The sequence below is a fragment of the Cajanus cajan genome, chromosome 9 (assembly GCF_000230855.2).
Source record: "Cajanus cajan strain Asha chromosome 9, NIPB_CcT2T_4, whole genome shotgun sequence".
NCBI lineage: Eukaryota > Viridiplantae > Streptophyta > Magnoliopsida > Fabales > Fabaceae > Cajanus > Cajanus cajan.
The window spans coordinates 54,398,083-54,418,105 of NC_138525.1; the positions used below are offsets into that span (position 1 = coordinate 54,398,083).

The window sequence follows — 20,023 nt, forward strand, 5'->3', positions numbered from 1 at the left end:
AATCATTATATTTTTTTGAAGTCTTTTAAAATTTTGGAGACTTTCTAATACTAGAATAGTCTTAAAATATCAATTTAATATACTCTCTTAAATTGGATTCTCATTATTCCAGTGTTATCCTTGTTATTGAAAAAAAAATGATATATAATTAATAATTTAAAGGCTTATTAGATTTAGCACCGTTTGCGGGCCATGAAGATTTGAGGGAGACAAAACCCAAAACCCAAAACCCAATGATTGTAAGTCTACCCTACCTATCGTGCCTGCTCGCAGAGAGTAAAGTCCACGACTCCATCAAAAACCATGGTACCCCTTTCTCTCTTTCCTTCCACACATTCCAACCATTCCCATCAAAGAGTGCTCAACAATTTTATGTTTTTCTTAGCAACCCAAATCATTAATATTCCCAAAATCGCATCTTAGAAAAACACTCTCTGCAATCACTGACACGTATGCTGGCTATTAATTAGGTTTTCCCATGCGTTAAACATTCTTCACTTCCTTTTGCAGCACTGCACCTTTATGATCCCCTATGGGCATCCACACCGAATGCCCTGCACCTCCACTACCTCTACTGTTCATGAATCTCCATCATGCTCCTGCTTCTTCCCTTCTTCTACTTCTTATTCTCGCGCCACCGGTCACGGCACAGTTCCAGAACGCGCCGCCGCCGCCGCCGTTGGACCCTTTCACGAGGCTAAGGTTCGACAGGACCATGGCCGCTGTCTTGGTAGTCCTCGTCGTGGTTTTCTTCGCGTTGGGATTCGTGTCGATCTACACTCGCCAATGCGCCGAGCGGAGAGTCCGAGGGAGGCTCGACCTCGCCGTGGCCATCGCCGGCGGCATGGAGCGGCGCCAGCAACGCGGCCTCGACCCGGAGATCGTCGACACGTTCCCCACCTTCGTGTACTCCGAGGTAAAGGCCCTCAAGATCGGAAGGGCCACGCTGGAATGCGCCGTGTGCCTCAACGAGTTCCGCGACGACGAAACGCTGCGTTTGATCCCCAAGTGCTGCCACGTGTTCCACCCCGATTGTATCGACGCTTGGTTGGTGAATCACTCCACGTGCCCCGTGTGCCGCGCCAACCTCGCGCCCAAGCCCGAGGACGCGCCTCCTTCCGTCGCGATTCAGGTTCCAGATCCGGCCCAGCCCAATAGGCCCAACGCGGAATATGATCCGAATTCGATTAGCCCGGTCGAAGACGGTCAACCTGAACGTGAACGTGAACGTGAAGGGAACAGAATAGTTACACTTACAGAACCTCTCACTCCCTGTGGTAATAATTTAGCTGATTTGAATCGGCCGGTTCGGTCTCGTTCGACCGGCTTTGGGAGATTGTTTCCGCGTTCTCATTCAACGGGTCATTCGTTGGTTCGACCTGGGGAGGACTTCGACCGGTACACGCTGCGGTTGCCGGAGGAAGTACGGAACCGGCTCGTGAGTACGGCGGCGCTGAGCCGGACGAAGAGTTGCGGGGTGACGTGGCAGCGAGAGAGCAGTGGGAGGAGGGGTTACCGGACGAGGAGTGTTGGGAGGAATTACCTACAGTATGAGCGGTTCGGTGGGGAGGGCCGGTTGGACCGGTGGGGGTTCATGTGGACCCCACCATTTTGGGGTAGAACCGGTTCACTGAGGTCAACGAAGGACTTGGGAGAACGTTCTTCTGATCGTTTATTTTCCAAGGACTGAGGGATGACGTTGGATGTGGACGAAAATCACGTTGGGATTTTTTATTATCGTTTTATACATACGAGGCTGAAGGCTCCATGTTCATATTCATCTCCATTTTGGATTTGGATCTATATCATTGTGTTTATTTGTTGAAAATAGGGGCATATATTTTTTTGGGGGGAATACTTCCCCGAAGAAAAAAAAAACAATGTAATATTCACTCATACGATAAAATACTTAAATTTCGTGTTAACATTATATAAGTGTTTTTTTTTTAAAGAAAAATAATGTTTCAGTTGTTGTTCTTAGTCATGTAATTTCATTAGTTTTATGTAAAATTGTTTATAATATTTTAAAAAATTGTAAAATTAAAATTAGCGACGAAAAATTGTTAAACAAAATTTTACAGTTGTTTAATGTCATAAGAGTACTTCAATCCTTGACATTATTACATTCATTATATATGTTTTCAAAAAGCCACAAAAAGTTATTTATTTTAATTGATAAAAAAATTATGATTATAATAATTAAGATAATTATGATAACTGATAAGTATATATTCTAACTAAATATGTTCATGAATCTCAAATGGAAAATGTTAAATTTTTTATATTTAATTTATTATTTTAAAATTAACATTCATAAGAAGCATTATTTATTAAGAATGTTTGTTAAATAAATTTCTCGCAAATTGTTCAAATAAGGGAGATAAGAATATAATAATCTTAAGTAAAAAATGGGAGTATCATTGCAATGAAAATATCACATTACAATTATTTTATGAGGTAAAAATCTTCATTTCAAAGTGACATATTTAAATCTTTATTTTATGTTAGTTTAATAATTTGTTGTATATATAAATATAATTTTTTATATTAATATTGATAATACAAAATGTTGTAAGTTTTTTTTTTTTTTTTAATTTTTTTAATTTTTAGGGTAACTATTTTTGATATTGTATTCTTTTTAATAATTATTTGATTGTTGAGTGGGGATTAATTTATGTCGGGTCATGATTGTAAGGTGGTAAATGTTACGTTGCTAGACATTAAGCCACTAACTGATCATAAGTTTAATCAATTTTTTAAAAATGTTTTTTTAAATATTTTTTTGGAAAATTGGTAAATGTTACGCTGCTTGACATTTCATCCACTAATAGATCATAAGTTTAATCATTTTTTTTAAATGTTCTTGAAATAATTTTTAAAATATAAGTAGTTGGTTGATAATTTGGCATTTTTAATTTCTAGGCTATTATGCGAAGTTTGAGTATGATTATTTTTTAAGAGTATTTTTACTTAAAATATAAATTTTTTTCTTATAATATAAATAGTATATTTAATATTAAAAAACAAAGTTTTACCTTTTTAACATGGAAAATTATTTGAATAATTAAAATTATATAAAAATATTAAAGAATTTATTTTATTTTAATAAATAATTGTGTATTTTTGTCAATTTCTTGAAATAATTTTTAAAATATAATTATTTGTCTTATAATTTGGTATTTTTAATTTTTGGGTTATTATACATAGTCCGACTGTTCTTTTAATTTTAGAATCTTTCATTTAAAATAAAATATTAGTTTCTTATAATAAAAATATTTTAAATCTAAAATAATCATAACGATTTTATTATAATAGAATAATCGGTGAGAATATTTAATCCATATATATATATAATACTTTTTAAAATATGATATAAATATTTTATAACAATATGTAATGGTCCACTTTTGTACTGTTGTTCGATTTGATTAGAGCTACGATGAAAAAGGGACCAGTTTTAATATTATTATAAATACATTACTAAATTAGATTATAGTTTGGATAACACATAAAACTACTAGGATTAGTTTATTGATTGGGTGGGGAGGGATTAAGGTAGTTAGAAGTATGAGAACTTAAGTTCAATCTTTATTATGATTATTTTTGTAATCTTTCCTATTTTTATTAAAAAAATTTTTTTGAATAACACGTGTCATTTAAGCATAAGTTCAAATAACATGTATCATTATATAACACGTGTAAAGAAAAAAAAAAGGTTAAAACCTTATTTTAGTCCCTTATAATTTTTTTTTGTTTCAATTTAGTCTCTCATTAATTTTTGGTCTCAATTTGGTCCCAAACTAATTAATTGGTTTCAATTTAGTCCTAAATTAATTAATTGGTTTCAATGTGGAACTTTCCGTCCAAATTGCTTTAACGGTGTTAACTTTTGGCCACGTGGACGCCACGTAGATGCATACGTGGCATCCACGTGGATGAGAATTTTTTTGAAAATACTTGGACCCAGAACGGCCCGTTCTGAAACCGGAACGGGCCGTTCTGGGTGCACTTTTGGTGTGTTAATTTTGTATCCGGAACGGCCCGTTCCAAGTGCAAAATTAACACACCCAAAATGCACCAGAACGACCCGTTCCAGTTTCAGAACGGGCCGTTCCGGTTTTATTTTATTTTTTTATATATAAAATATTAATAATTTTATAAAATATATATTATTAATTATATTTTAATTATGTTATTATATCCAATAAAATAAATATATTAATATTTTTTTATATTTTATTTTATTATGTTTATCTTATTAATTTTTATCATTTTATTCCTTTAATCTTAAATAAGTTGCAAAAAATTATAAAGTGATATTCCTTTTATCTTATTAATTATTATATTTTTTAATAAAATTAATTAAGAATATTGGTTTAATTGCATTTTTTATCCCTCAAGTATTATAATCGTGCAGTTTTGTGATCTCCAAGATTTTAATTGCATAATTTTAGTCCTTAAAGAATTGCAATTGCGCGATTTTGGTCCTTCAATTTTTAATTGAACAATTTTAGTCCCTCAAATATCATAATAGTATGATTTTTGTTTCTCCCATTAAAAATTAATAATTTTAATATATATATATATATATATATATAATGTTTTAAAATTAAATAATTATTTATCTATTCAAATTAACGTATATTATAATTTTTGATATTATATCAATAATATTATTAATATATTTATAGATAAACTAATAATTTGATAAATATAACTTGTTATATATTAATATACTTTTACAAAAATATAAGTATATTAATTAGAAATATATATCTGATCTTATATATTTATATTTTTGTAAAAGTATATTAATATATATTAAGTTATATTTATCAAATTATTAGTTTATTTATAAAAAGGGTAAAAATATTATTAATATTAATTTATCAGTAATATTAAAATACTAATAATATATAAATTTTATTTATTTAGTAATAGTAAATATATATCATTTGATACATTAAAAAAAATATACGTTAATTTAAATAAACAAACAATTATATAGTTTTAAAACATTATATATATATATTAAAATTTTAAAATTATTAAATTTTTAATGAGAAAGACTAAAATTCCACAATTATGATATTTGAGAGATTAAAATTGTTCAATTAAAATTTGTGAGACTAAAATTACACAATTATAATCTTTTAAGGACTGAAATTACTCAATTAAAACCTTAGAGATCAAAATTGCATAACTATAATATCAAAAACACAATTAAGTAAAGAATATTTTATTCACAGTTCTGGAACGGACCGTTCTGAAACCAGAACGGCCCGTTCTGATTTCAGAACGCCCGTTTTGAAAGCAGAACGGCCCGTTCTGCTTCACTGGTGGTGTTTTAATTTTACAACCAGAACGGCCTGTTCCGGTTTCAAAACGGGCCGTTCCGGGTCCAGGTGTATTAAAAAGAATTTTCTCATCCACGTGGATGCCACGTATGCATCTACGTGGCATCCACGTGGCCAAAAGTTAACTCCGTTTAAATAATTTGGACGGAAGTCTCACATTGAAACTAATTAATTAATTTGGGACTAAATTGAAACCAATTAATTAATTTGGGACCAATTTGAGACAAAAAATTAATGAAGGACTAAATTGAAACAAAAAAAGATTATAAGGGACTAAAATAGGGTTTTAGAAAAAAAAAAAAAAACAAATGAAATAAACAATTGGTATTAATCAAACGTAAAAATAAATCATTAAAAGAAGACTTCGGTTTCTATGTCGAGTCTAAATCAAGTATTTTAGTCGTTTTACATTGTAATTGATAGAGCAATTGTTGTAGCTCGACATTTTGTTGTCGGACGAGAGCCATTTCCTCTTCATGCTGCTTTCATTGTTGTTCGCTTTATACTTTCCATTGTTGTAATTTTTATTGCTACTCAATTAACACCTGTGCGTTATTCGATAAATGAAATTAGGTGTAAAGAGAAAAAAAAAAATGAATGCAAGAGGTCCTCGATTGGAAGTCTTCAGCCCTTGACTTCTCGATGTAGGTGATTTGTATATGCAAAAAGGTCTCTGACGCCAAAATTAACAATTCATGGTGATAAAGTATACTATGTAAATGTTGTTTAAGGTTTGATGCATCTATATTTATAGTTGAAAAAATATTCATTGAAGATTTGTTCATTAAATATATTTAAGAGTCTTCATTGCTTTGTAATAGTCGAGCGTTACTCTTTGTTACAACTAAGAGTTAGATTACGTCTTATACTGGCTGTTAATCGACCACATCTCGACTTATTATTTGGTAATGAGCCCGACAATATCTCAATCATAAGACTTCTTCAGTACAAAAATTAACTACAAATTTAGTGAATTTTAAATCATAATTATATTATTTTCTACTCACACCCAATTTCATTGTAAGAGCTTTATTTGTGATTTTATGATATGAAAAGTTTGTTTTTGCTAACTAAATTTTGAATTTGTAAATGTTGTTATTTAAATAAAAATAAATTTAGATAATTAAAATTAAATTTTTGAATTGTGTAACATTGTACCTAGGATGAGATGTGTGAGTTGTGAAGGTCTCTAGTTAGAGGTTCACTTCACCTTGAGGAGAAACAGTATATAAGGTTCCTTATGAGAATTAAACCTCATAAATTCAATTTCTCAAAGACCATATAGAGAAAGTAGCATGAAAAGCTCTAGAGTTATGATACTTCTTCTTTTCTTTCTAGATTCCTCGGAGACATGAGAGGCTCTTGTTGATCCCCGAGATAGTGATCCGAAGCTGTTGGAGTTGAGGATTTGGTGTAGGTGTGAAGTTTTCAGAGCCTTGTTAAAGCAAGCTAGGATTTGAGGTAAGGGAAGCTAAACTTAATTTTTGTTGAGTTGTTGAGTTGTATGTGCCTAAAATTGTTTTAAATTCTTGGTTGTTTGGCAAAATTTGAGGTGAGATTTTGGTGTATGTTGAGTTCTCAGTGTTTTGAGCTCATAGGGGTGATTTTGGTGAATGATGCAAACTGACTTGCATGTGTTATCTTTTCTTGATGATTTCGAATCTTATATGATGTGTGTTGATTATTGGATGCAATGCATGTGTGGGATTTTCTGTATTTTAGATTTTGGAGGCAATATTTGTGATCTGCAATTGCAGATTTCTAGTGTCACGTCGAGTGCGCCTTTGTGGCATTTGATGTAGATCCAACCAAAGGTCTTTGTCTCGATCAAGTGGAACGTAGGGTTGATGACATTGGATGTAAGGAGAGAGACTCATCTCGGGCGGGGATGGCATGAGCCGAAATTTGAATTGCCTTGACATGAGAGTATAGGAAATCTTTGACTTGGGTGACGTTGGGCCCTAATTATGTGGCACCAAGCATGATCAAGGAAGAGGTTCCCTACTTTGAGGATGTCGAGCACCATTAAGGTGACGTCGGGCGTGAGTTAAGTAGATGCTCTTTGTCTAATATGAGGCCAATGTGAATTTTGTCATCCCATGTGTGAGGTTCCAAGGGGTCTCCACCTCAATCACACCGAGCACGGTTTGGATGGCGCTGGACGTAAGCGAGGCAGAGATTTTTTTGCCTCGATGGTGCCAAGTGTGAGGTATGTTATGTGGGATGTGAGATGCTTGGTTGATTGGTATGTGTACTATCCGTACTGTAAGGCCGAGATCCCAGCTCGACATCGCAGCGCATGACGACCTCGGATACGCGCTACGTGACATCAGCTCGTCACTTAACCAGATCATAACTGATCTGAGGAGATCTCGGTCCAGACGAGATCCGCTATCTAATTAGATCACAACTGATCTCAGGCCCAAGGCCCAACGCAACCCTAATCCATACTAAGCTACGTGCATTACTTATACGAGACATACACTCATACAAACCCTAACTTTAGCATCGGAGTCTCTTTTGCAGGTACCACCCCCATCTTGGAACATCAAGCGTACCAGCGAAGGAGGCTCACTGATCTTACCCAGCGGATCATCCCTACCTCGGATTCCCGATAAGAACATTTGGTGCCCACCGTGAGGCCGATCAAGACAGCTCTTATCGGCCACGCTTATGGTATTCACCAGAAGCCATAGCAGACGCGCAACAGACGACGTAGATCACTCAACTACCATGGACAACGAAGCAATATTGAGGAGACTGATCGACCAGGTCGAACAGATGCGGCAGCAACACGACACCGATCTGCGAAACATGCGTGCCCAGCATGAAACCGACCTAACGGCGATGCGGACCGCCAATGAAGCTGATCTAGCGGTGCTACGCGCTGAAAACAAGCGGATTCGTGCCTAGCTCCCTCGACGCCCCTCTGATCATCCTCTTGAGGCTCCACGAGGAAGAAGGGTATTCGGTCTCTCAGCCCCGAACTGCGACTAGGGCACCGACTCCACGACCTGCCACGCATCGGTCTCATGTTCCGAAGAACAAGTCGGCCCATGAAGTCAGCAAAGCCCCAACTCATGTCACAGGGGGTCAAGCAACCTTCCGCCGTCATCCCTTTGTGGACGGCATCATGGAGACACCACTCCCTCAAGGGTGGAAGCCTCCCCACCTCGATCTCTATGATGGCACGACGGACCCCGATGAGCACATCGACCTATATACGACACATGTAAACCTCTACACTAACAATGATGCTATTAATGTAGGGTTTTTCTGACCTCACTGAAGGGGGCCGCGCTCAACTGGTACACCCAGCTTCCCGTTGAGTCAATTGACAGCTTCAGTACTCTGGTCAGGCGATTCACGGCGCAGTATGCAACGAGCCAGCCTCACCACATCACCTCAGCCGCCCTGGCCAGTCTTAGACAGGCACTCCGGCCATTCATGGAGCAATTTGCCACAACCTCGGTAAAGATCAGAAATCTGAATCCCGAGGTCGCCCTGCATGCCATGCTCATGGCACTCAAGCCCGGGCCATTCGTCGACAACCTATGTCGTGAGGCTCCTCGCGACATGGACGAGCTCCGCGCTCGAGCTACAAGCTACATCTAGATGGAGGAACACTCTGTATTCCGTGATCAGGTTCGTGGAAAGGGACCAATGAAGCCAGAACAGGGTCACAAGGACAAGGTCAAAGTTAATAATGACAGCCAGTTTAAGAAGTCGGCTAGGGCGAACAGAGGGGAGAGATATGACTTCTACACTCCCCTGAACATGCCCCGAGTACATATCCTGGAGGAGGCCAGTAACAGCAACCTACTTACCCTGCCACCGCCAGGTCACACCCCCAACAGTGCCGACAAATCCAAACACTGTCGGTGCCATAGGAACCACGGTCACACCACTGAGGAGTTCCGCACACTCCGAGACCGTATTGAAGAGCTCATCCAGGCAGGCCACCTCGTCCAATATGTCCAGCGACAGTAGGGTCACCGAGGAGGCTATGGTGGACGAAGACGAGGCAGAGGTCACGGTTCAGGACCTCGCACGGACCAACCCTCTAGCTCTCAGCAAAATGCCGGTGGAGCAGTGCAAGCCGAGGTAAGCCAAGAAACAGGATCAGCTCCCCTACGGGGAGTAATCAATACAATTGCAGGTGGTTTCGCAGGGGGAGGTGCCACCAGGTCAGCCCGGAAGAGACACATGCGCAATATCAACAGTGTCCATTCCGCTACCTCGGCTTCGCACCAAAGTTCACCGCCAGTCACCTTCACCGACAGCGACTATGCCGGCGTCAGTCCTAACCAGGATGATCCCATGGTCATAGCCATGGAGGTAGCCAATTGGGAGGTGCAGAAGACACTGATAGACCAGGGGAGCTCGGCAGATGTCTTGTATTGGCCGACCTTCCTCAGGTTAGATATCTCCCACTCTCTCATCCAACCTCACACAGAGCCCCTAGTCGGTTTTGTAGGAGAGCGAGTACACACTCGGGGATACGTGGACCTGCTGACCACCTTCGGAACCTCTCCGGACATAAGGAGAATTATGGTCCGATATCTCCTGGTGGAAGCCAACACCTCCTATAACATCATCATTGGGAGGCCGACGTTGAACCAACTTGGAGCAGTAGTGTCCACTCCACACCTCACCATGAAGTTCCCAGGAAGCGACGGTAAGATCATCTCCGTCAAAGCAAATCAGAAGACAGTTCGGCAGTGCTACGCCAGAGTCTGAAGATATCCTCATCCGGCGAGCAAAGCAAGAAGGATCCCCCCACCGTGGCTCACATCACCCACGTGGAAATCACCGATCTCGATCCGAGATCCTACTCCCATGACGAGAGGCCAAGCCCCATTGACGAGCTTGACGACCTCCAGATCGAAAAAATCCCCGGGCAGTGCACAAAAATCAGCAGGGAGTTGAGCCTGGATTTGCGACAACAGCTCGAAGCAGAGATTCTCCAGAATGCCGACCTTTTTGCCTGGTCCAGCACTGACATGCCAGGTATAGACGCTGACTTCATCTGTCACAGGTTAGCGATACACAAGGAGGCAAGGTCAGTCGCCCAGAGGAAGAGAAAGGTCGGCGGTAAAAGGCGGGAGGCAATCGTCATCGAAACACAGAATTTGCTGAACGCTGGCTTCATCCGTGAGGTCAGATACACCACATGGTTGACGAATGTGGTCTTGGTGAAGAAGAGCTCGGGGAAGTGGCGCATGTGCGTCGACTACACCGACTTGAACAAAGCATGCCCTAAGGACTTGTACCCTTTGCTGAGCATTGACAGGCTGGTCGACGGAGCGTCAGGGCACGCCCTCCTTAGTTTCCTCGACGCTTACTCCGGGTACAACCAGATAATGATGTACCCGCCCGACAAGGTCCATACATCCTTTATTACCGACCACGCCAACTATTGCTACCGGGTGATGCCCTTTGGCCTCAAAAACGCGGAAGCAACCTACAAGCGGCTGATGGACAAGGTTTTCCACCAGCAGATCGGGCGCAACATGGAGGTCTACGTCGACGACATGGTAGTCAAGACTACCTCGGCTACAGATCACGCTTCCGACCTTGCCGAGGTGTTCGCCCAAATCAGGAAGCATAACATGCGCCTCAACCCGGAGAAGTGCGTCTTCGACGTACAGGGAGGCAAGTTCCTCGGTTTCATGATCACTAGCCGAGGAATCGAGGCCAACCCCGAGAAATGTAAAGCCATCATCCAGATGCAAAGTCCGCAAACAGTGAAAGAGGTCCAACGCCTAGCCGGACGGTTAGTCTCGCTGTCCCGTTTCATCCCCAAACTCGCAGAAAAGGCAGGGCCGATCTTCACTCTGCTACCGAAGCCAAAAGACTTTCAGTGGACAGTTCAATGCGAAGAAGCTTTTCGAAGCTTCAAAACCTTCCTCACAACTCCGCCAGTCCTATAGAGGCCAGAACACAAAACTGACCTCCTCCTCTACTTGGCCGTAGCAGAAAGCGCCATCAGCGCAGTTATAGTACAAGAGCACCAAAAAGTGCAGACACCGATCTACTTCATCAGCCGGGTCCTCCAAGACGCGGAGAAGCGGTACCAAATGATCGAGAAGCTGGTACTGGCACTCGTCACCGCAGCTCGGCGTCTCCGAATGTACTTCTAGAGTCACCAGGTGGTAGTCAAAACCGATTACCCCATCAAGCAAATTCTACGAAAGCTCGAGCTCGCCGAACGAATGATTGCGTGGTCAGTAGAATTATCCGAGTTCGGTATCCAATACGAAAGTCGCGGACCCCTGAAAGCTCAATGCCTGGCCGACTTCGTAGCTGAACTCACGCCTACTACTGCCGAGGAGCCCCAGGTATGGACTTTACACGTTGACGGGTCCTCCAACTCTAAAGGTGGTGGTGCAGGTATCATTTTGGAAGGGCCAAACCAAGTCACTTTGGAGCAATCCCTCAAGTTTAGCTTCAAGGTGACCAACAACCAGGCAAAGTATGAGGCACTTCTCGCAGGACTGAGGCTAGCCTGCGACCTCAGAGCCCGAAGAGTGAGTTGCAACAACGACTCGAAGCTCATGGTGGAACAACTCAGTGGGACATACCAGGCAAAGAACACTCTTCTACAGCGGTACTTCCACATCGCATCCCACCAGATCTCGTCCTTCGACGAGTTCACCATACAGCATGTGCTGCGAGAACAAAACACCCGAGCTGACCTCCTATCGAAGCTCGCCAGCACCAAAAGGCCTGGACAGCATCGAACTATCATCCAAGAGACCTTACACTCACCCAGCCTGGACGACAAAATCGTCAACGTCAGTGAAAATGACGACCTGGGATGGATGACAGGCATCTGGGGTTACTTGAAAGAAGGAATCCTGCCCGAAGATAAGGACGAATCTCGGAAGATGAGGATGAGATCGGCTAAGTTCGTCATTGTTGGGGACGAGCTATTCAAACGTGGCGTTTCTACCCCACTACTAAAATGTTTGACCGCGCCTCAGGCGGTCTACGTCATCGAAGAATATCACCGGGGCATATGTGGCATGCACTCCGGAGCACGCTCAATAGCGACCAGAGTACTCCGAGCTGGGTACTACTAGCCCACTCTGAAGTCAGACTGCCAAGACTACATCCAAAAATGCAAAGAGTGTCAGCAATTCGGTAACACACACCGGCAACCACCTGAAGCTCTCCACCATATGATGTCGGCGTGGCCTTTCTCCTAGTGGGGAATGGACATTCTCGGGCCATTCCCCCTGCGAAGGGCCAACTAAAGTTCCTCCTAGTGGCGATCGATTACTTCACCAAGTGGATCAAGGCATGCCCACTCGCCAAAATCACTACTGAGAACGTGCAAAGATTCACCTGGAGGAATATCATTTGCAGATTCGAAATCCCTCACACCCTCGTTACTGACAATGGCCGACAATTCATTGCACAGGGATTCGAGGACTTCCTCCGCGAGCTCGGTATCAAACATCTTCCGACCTCGGTGGAACACCCCAAACCAATGGCCAAGCCGAAGCAGCTAACAAGGTCATCCTCCCGGAACTCAAGAAGCAACTAGGAAGCACCAAAGGATAGTGGCCCGACGAACTTCCCAGCATCCTCTGGGTGTATCATTGCACCCCCCAATCAACCACACAAGAAACGCCTTACAGGCTGACTTACGGAGCTGACGCAATGATACCCGTGGAAGTCGGAGAGGCATCCCACCGATGACAGGTTTTCAATAGCGAGCAGAACACTCAAGAATTGGCATCTGACCTCGACTTGGTCGACGAGCTTAGAGAAGAAGCTCAAATCCACGAAGAAGCCTGCAAGCTCCGAGCTTCCCGAAGGTACAACACACGAGTGCGACCTCGCTCTTTCCGAGTTGGTGACTTGGTGTGGCGATTGCTAGGCGAAGCACGGAAAGACACGTCAGATGGGAAGCTTGCGCCCACTTGGGGTGGCCCATTCCGAGTTAAAGAAGACTTGGAAAATGGAGCGTATAGGCTGGAAGAACTCAGCGGGAAACCTATACCGCGAACTTGGAATGCTACGCATCTCAAGTTTTATTTCAGCTGAACTTTGTACGAATGAGCTGTGCACTCTTTTCCCACCTCAGTCTTTTGTCCCAAAAAACAGAAAAATGGGTTTTGGCTGAGAGGGTTTTTAACGAGGCACATTTATGAAATCAATAAAATGACTCATTCCATTCAATTCACATCTCTTTTCGCATTATTTTAAATAGAGGTCGAGTTCGAACCAACTTCTTTCGCCCCCACTTAAGGTCGAGTTCGAACCTTCACAACGTGTTACTTGACAAAAGTACAAGGTCGAATTCGAACCTTCGTACAATTCACTCTACTTTAATCCGAGGTCGAATTCAAACCTCGGTATGACTGAGGTCAAGTTTGAACCCTCACAAGAGTCACTTAGCGAAAATCCGAGGTCGAGTTCGAACCTCGGCATGATCAATACAAGGTCGAATTCGAACCTTCACAAAATGTTACTTAGAGAAAATCCGAGGTCGAGTTCGAAACTCGGCATGATCAATACAAGGTCGAATTCGAACCTTCACAAAATGTTACTTAACGAAAATCTGAGGTCGAGTTCGAACCCCGGCATGATCAATTCAAGGTCGAGTTTGAACCTTTACAAAAAATTACTCAACGAAAAATTAAGGACGAGTTTGAACCTCATCATGCTCAACTCAAGATAAAGTATCACCAGGTATAAAAGTATACAACAGACATCGAACGCATGTCTCAAAGCGCGCAAACAGCTAAAATACAGCCTAAACGCAAAGGCAAAGGAAAGCGCAAACACAAGTAGACAAAGAAAAACATACATATATGAGCAATGTTTCCAAAGTTCTACACTTAAAGTCGAAACACAAAAATAAAACAGAAAAAATTTAGCTGAGCTATTACAAAATTGGCCTACGCAGAGGCATTCTCGCTGGAGCTGTCCTCGACATCGTCTTCCTTGACAAGCTTCCCGAAGCGGATGACTTTCTCCACGTGCATGGCGGAAAGGTCAAACCCCGGCGCGAGGAGCTTGGCCTGGCGAGTAGCCTTGAGGAAACCCCTCTTAAGCTCAACCACAACCGAGCGCTCGGTCTCCTCAAGCTTCTTCTCCAGCGCCGCCCTCTCCGCCTCCAGCTTCGAAAGGTCCACTCTCAGGGCGGTAATCTCTTCTTCCCTGCCACCAAGAATGACCTCGTCGCGGAGACGCTCCTCAGCTGCCACCACAAGCTCTCCCCTCAGAAAGGTCACTTCGTCCTCCAAAGAGCGAACCTAGCCCCGGGAAGACGTCACCTCATCCTTCAAGCTCCACACCCGACCTCGAGACAACGCGACGAGCCCCTGCAGCTCGCCCACCTGGGAAGCATAATTCTCGTTGGAGCGCAGAGCAATCTCCAACGATTTCTGAACCCTGGCGAGATCTCCCTTCGTTGCTTGAAGCTCGGCACCCTGCATCTTCGCCTCGCCAAGGGTGGCACTCAGTACCTTGTTCTCCTCCTTCAGGACCTTGTTCTCGTCCTTGAGAGGCTGAACTCGGTTCCTCAACCTAACCAGCTCCTCCTATTGTGTGGACCACTTATGCTTCCAGTGGTCCATAATCGCCATAGTTCTCTACAGAAAAACCTGGGCAGCGTCGAAGCTTTCCACGGGCCCAGCCCCGTCGATCAGTCCCTAGTCATCCGAGGTCAGCGAAGCTCGAGGTAAGAACTTCTCGGCGGTCACCCCAGCGCTCCACAGTGAGTTCACGTCGGTCGACGCACTCACATGGTCCAGTCGCACCTGGGTGAGGCCCTTCCCGAAGCGGTGAGCTATGTACTGGCTTCGGGAAGCCCCCTGCGACAATCCTGACGGCGCCGCCGAGGTGGCAGGCTCGGCCGTAGGGACCTCGAGACTCGGCCCCTTACCGCGCGCCTCAATAGAAGCGAAAACGGACGTCTCCTGCTCGGCGACAGGGGGGTCCACGTCCGGCATCTTCGACCTCAAAGGCACCTGGACCTCAACAGCGTCCTCTGCCTGCAAACACCAATTCCATGTCAAAAAAAAAAAATAACAACGTACAAGATAGAGGAAAAAACAAAGAGCGGGGCACCCACCACGGCGGCCTGGGCGACCTGCTCAGCAACTGGGGCCTCCGCCTCGATAGCTATCCCCGCCTGCAAAGAGCAACAGTGCCTCAATAAACAAAAGCAAAACCAACATAGGAGAAAAATCCAAGGAGACAAGACACTTACCTCGGAAGAAGGAGCAACTTGCTCAGTAGTCGCCGCAGCGACCATTTGGGGAGCCTCCCCAGGCGGAGAGCTCCTAGTGAGATTGACTCCATCAGCATCTGCAGCCTTGGAGGTCACCTCCTGCACTCCGCGAGAGGCAGAGGTCCCCCCGACCTCATTCTCGCCCCTTTTTCTTTTTTGATTGACCTTCAGGGGGGACACCTCCTCCTCTAGAGGCTCGGGAACCTCGAGCTCGGAAATATTGTAGCGGTGCTTCAGCTTGCGCCACTTACTCTTGCCCATTATGTCTACAAGCACAAAAAATGAAATATATAGAAAAAAGAGTTTTCACAAACCTTAACCATCTAAAGAAGATGAGATACTCACTCTTCAGGCCCCTCTCCTTGTACGCTGAATTCGCAAGCGACAAGAAGAGCTTGCAATCTAGCGGGCGAGGAAGCGCAGCAAGATTCTCAATGGCGGCCGCCTCCGAAGCCGTCAATTTCAATTGGCTCACCCCGTGAAACCTAGACGGTTTGGGGCACCAATAAAAAGGGAACTTCGGCAACCCGCCAAAATAGAATGCCCCGTCCTCCAAGGGATCGACATCGACAAGGGCGACCCGGAAGAATTCTTGCTTATAATTTTTGTATGACTGGGAGTAGAGAGTAAATAAATCCCCATCCCTACTCCCACTCAAGGACAACACGCCATACGGCGGAACACCTATTGTTAATTGATAGAAATGAAGAAAGACAGGAAGAGACACCTCTATTCCTAAGACCAAACACAGGACTTGAAAAGCCCTCAAGAAACCCCAACTGTTGGGGTGCAACTGGCAAGGAGCCGAGTTGACAAAGTTCAAAAAGTCACACTCAAATTGTGTGAAGGGAAGGCAAACGCCCAAATCCCTAAAGAAACATTGATAAACATAGAAATGGGGAGGGTCAGTAGACTTCCTCATACACACGCCCTCACCGACCTGACAAGGTTCAAGCCGGATCATCTGGGAAACGGAAGGGTCACAAACCCTATGCGACCTCAAGACCACATTGACTTCAAGAAAGGACCAGAAAACGCTTTGAGCCTCCGCCATCTCGCGCCGAACCCAGTCGTACCCAGGAATGCCTGGAACGAGGTCCGTTGGTGGCGCCACCTCCTTCTTTTTCCCGGCAGCGGCCGTTCCGATGGCCGCCACCTTGCCCCGCGCCTTGCCCTTACCTCTGGCAAGCGCGGAGGAACCAGCGCCACTCCCTCCAGCCTTAGAAAAAATAAGAAAGACTCAAAGAAGATTGGGGAAGAAAGAAAAAAGCAAACTGTAGAAAGGAAGTACCTGGTACTCTTTCTCAGAAAACAACCCTAACAATGACTGGGTTACCAGAAACGATGGCAGAAACGGAAAAACGGGGACAGAGGATGAGCAGAAAAATGAGAGAAACAGCGTGCGCGAGAAGTTGAAAGAGCGAAAAATAAGTAAAGTGAAAAGGGAAGAGAAGGGTTTCTCCCAAATTCAAAACGGTCACGCCACGTGTCAGCCCAGGGACACGTCTGACGACACATTAAATTGAAAACCATCATGACAAACGTGAATCATCATTACATAACCGTCACCCCCATTAACGTGCCACTTGCACGTTCTTGGAAATGACCAGTTATGACACATGGCATCTCAACAAGCATGTGTGCGCGAGGGGTCACAGCCACTTGACGAGCTCGGTCTTAACTCCTCGACCCACGATCTTCAGAGCTCGGGGGCCTAGTGTACTATCCGTAGTGCAAGGCTGAGCTCCCAGCTCGGCATCGCAGCGCATGACGACCTCGGATACGCGCTACGTGACGTCAGCTCGTCACTTAACCATATCATAACTGATCTGAGGAGATCTCGGTCCAGACGAGATCTGCTATCTAATTAGATCACAACTGATCTCAAGCCCATGGCCCAATGCAACCCTAATCCATACTAAGGTACGTGCATTACTTATACGAGACATACACTCATAGAAACCCTAACTTTAGCATCGGAGTCTTTTGCAGGTACCACCCCCATCTTGGAACATCAAGCGTACCAGCGAAGGAGGCTCACCGATCTTACCCAACGGATCATCCCTACCTCGGATTCTCGGTAAGAACAATATGTTTTGGAATGTTGTATGATGAATATGAGTAAATGTATGAGTTTTATTGCATGTTGTATGAAATATGAAGATTGTAGTTCTATGTATGTTGATTGGATATGACATGTATAGATGTTTGTATGGTGTTGAGTGATGATGAGCATATGTATGATGTGTGTGTGTGTGTATATATATATATATATGATGTTGATCTATATATGTATTGATTGGATGTGATGCATATATGAGGTGTGGATCCTGAGAATGTAGTATGACATTAAGATATGTTGGCTAACTCAGGACTTGAGGAGAGAAAATTATTTTTGAAAACAAAAGACCCAACATAGGAAAATCTCGGAGTGGTGCTCAGCTAAGCCACTATTGGAAAACCCTCCTTGAAAAGATGTGTCTCTTGGAGTGGGTTTTGAGATGTGTTGATGTCTCCTCTAGGTCCTAAGTTAGTGGTTGAGTAAGGTAGAAGGTCGAAGGTTACAACTCTTAACCAAGTACCTGGAAAAGTTACATGGTCTCTTGAAGATGGCTTGTGAGTTAACTCCACATATGACTTGGTAATGCATGTCATGCCATGGTCATAGTACGCGTATACCCATTTGTACCATTTCTAATGGTGGAATCAAAATTTCTTAGTATAAGTAACAAAATCCAATTTCAAACTCTATATGCTTTATAATTGCTTTATATGATTTCATATTTTCAAACTCTACCTTACCCTTTGTTTCCATATTGGTCTGAACTGCGATGATCATATATAGGAGTAGATCAGGGCTAGGCTTTAGTAGCTATTATTGGCAGGTGGTGTGATCTTTTATTGGTGTCGGTACTACTTGGTGTACTTTGTATAGGTGTGTTTGACTAGTATTAGATTATATAGTTTATCTTTGGGATTGTTGTATATACATGTATATGATTTATATATATACAATGATGACACTTTTGTATTCATATTCTATGTATGTCCATATATTTGTTAACTAAACTTTTATAAATTTAGTAGACTAGTTTTCACTACTAGTGGTATTCTAACATAGTGTAGTGACCATGATGGATCAGTATAAATTGTGTTTTAGAAATTCAAAGGTTAAAATCTAAATAAAAAAAGTAAATAAAGATATTGACATTAAATTTATAAAAACTTTTGGAGTTGATGCTATTATATAAAAAAATTAATTTAATTATTCTTATATTATAAGTTTCAATTGAAAACGAATAAAAGTAAAGTACTTTTTGTTTTATCTCTATATATGAAGATGTATTTATTTAGATTAATTTATTCTCATGTGATGATTATGTTCAATTAGACCATTAACAATATATATAATTCATTTTACCCTTTTAGGATTAAGGTCATGCTTAGACAATATTCTCCATAAATACTTCTAAGATAGGAAAATATGAGAAAAAATTGAAATAAGTTTTTTCATTAGTTAAAAGTAATTTATGCACAAGTTCAAAATAAGATTTTAGAGAAGTGAAAAAGAGAGAATTTCTATAAATTAACTTATGTACAAGCTGTTTTTAGCTTATGAAGAAGTAAATTTTATTTTTCTTTCCTATTTTTTTTTTCTCATAAAAGTGCTTTTGGAAAAATTTGTCCAAACAAACCCTAATTCTATTGTTATGAATTTAAAACTTGAGTTTCTTTATATAGTGATGAATGATTGCTCGAGAAGATGAATTAATGTAGTCTTGAAGAAAAAGTGAAGAAAAAGCTTGTCAAACTGAACGAGTACCAAAGGAGAATTAGTTGTCTAAATGTTTTGGTTGCAGTGGCCATAAGAACAAGTGGATAGCTTGCACGAAAGAGTCGTAAAAATTTGCCTCTAACCTCACATGTGGAGAAGAAGATGAAACAGTAGAACACGAATTGGATTCACGCTCTCACTATGAGTAATAACAAGAAATTATATGGCAGGTTATGATTTATAAGTATGACGGGTGAGTCAACACTCATTATAAAATATTTTGACATATTTACAAATATAACATCATACCTCTTTCTATGTTGAGTGTTATCCACCTAAAAATTGCATAAGAAAATCTAATTTTTGCACTAACGTCTTTATGAAATTCTTTAAATTTCCTTAAACTTTTCATTTCTCTTAAACCTTTCAATTTGTTTCAGTTCTCAAACCAAGTTCTTAATTACGTGAATAAATATTAAAAATTGAAAATATAATGTTAAATAAATTCACTACAAGAATGTTTTATTTTGGAGTCGACAAAAAATTAACTCTAAGTAAATAAAATCGACATAAAATTATATTTATCATCGATCATTCGTCAAATTTTTAGTTGACTCTAATTAAGTTGACACAAATTTTTGT

At 41.9% G+C, this 20,023-nt stretch overlaps 2 protein-coding genes across 2 annotated transcripts; both read left to right on the top strand.

The window, feature by feature from the left end:
• Positions 1–200: 200 nt before the first annotated feature.
• LOC109789211 (RING-H2 finger protein ATL11) lies at positions 201–1,925 on the top strand. Its single transcript, XM_020348114.3, has one exon. It carries the CDS (start codon positions 533–535, stop codon positions 1,688–1,690), a length of 1,158 nt encoding a protein of 385 aa, XP_020203703.1. The 5' UTR covers positions 201–532; the 3' UTR covers positions 1,691–1,925.
• A 9,647-nt stretch (positions 1,926–11,572) lies between these two features.
• Positions 11,573–12,442, top strand: LOC145952180 (uncharacterized). Its single transcript, XM_083064404.1, has 2 exons — positions 11,573–11,698; positions 11,828–12,442. Exons 1-2 carry the CDS (start codon positions 11,573–11,575, stop codon positions 12,440–12,442), a joined length of 741 nt encoding a protein of 246 aa, XP_082920530.1.
• The last annotated feature ends 7,581 nt before the right edge of the window (positions 12,443–20,023 follow it).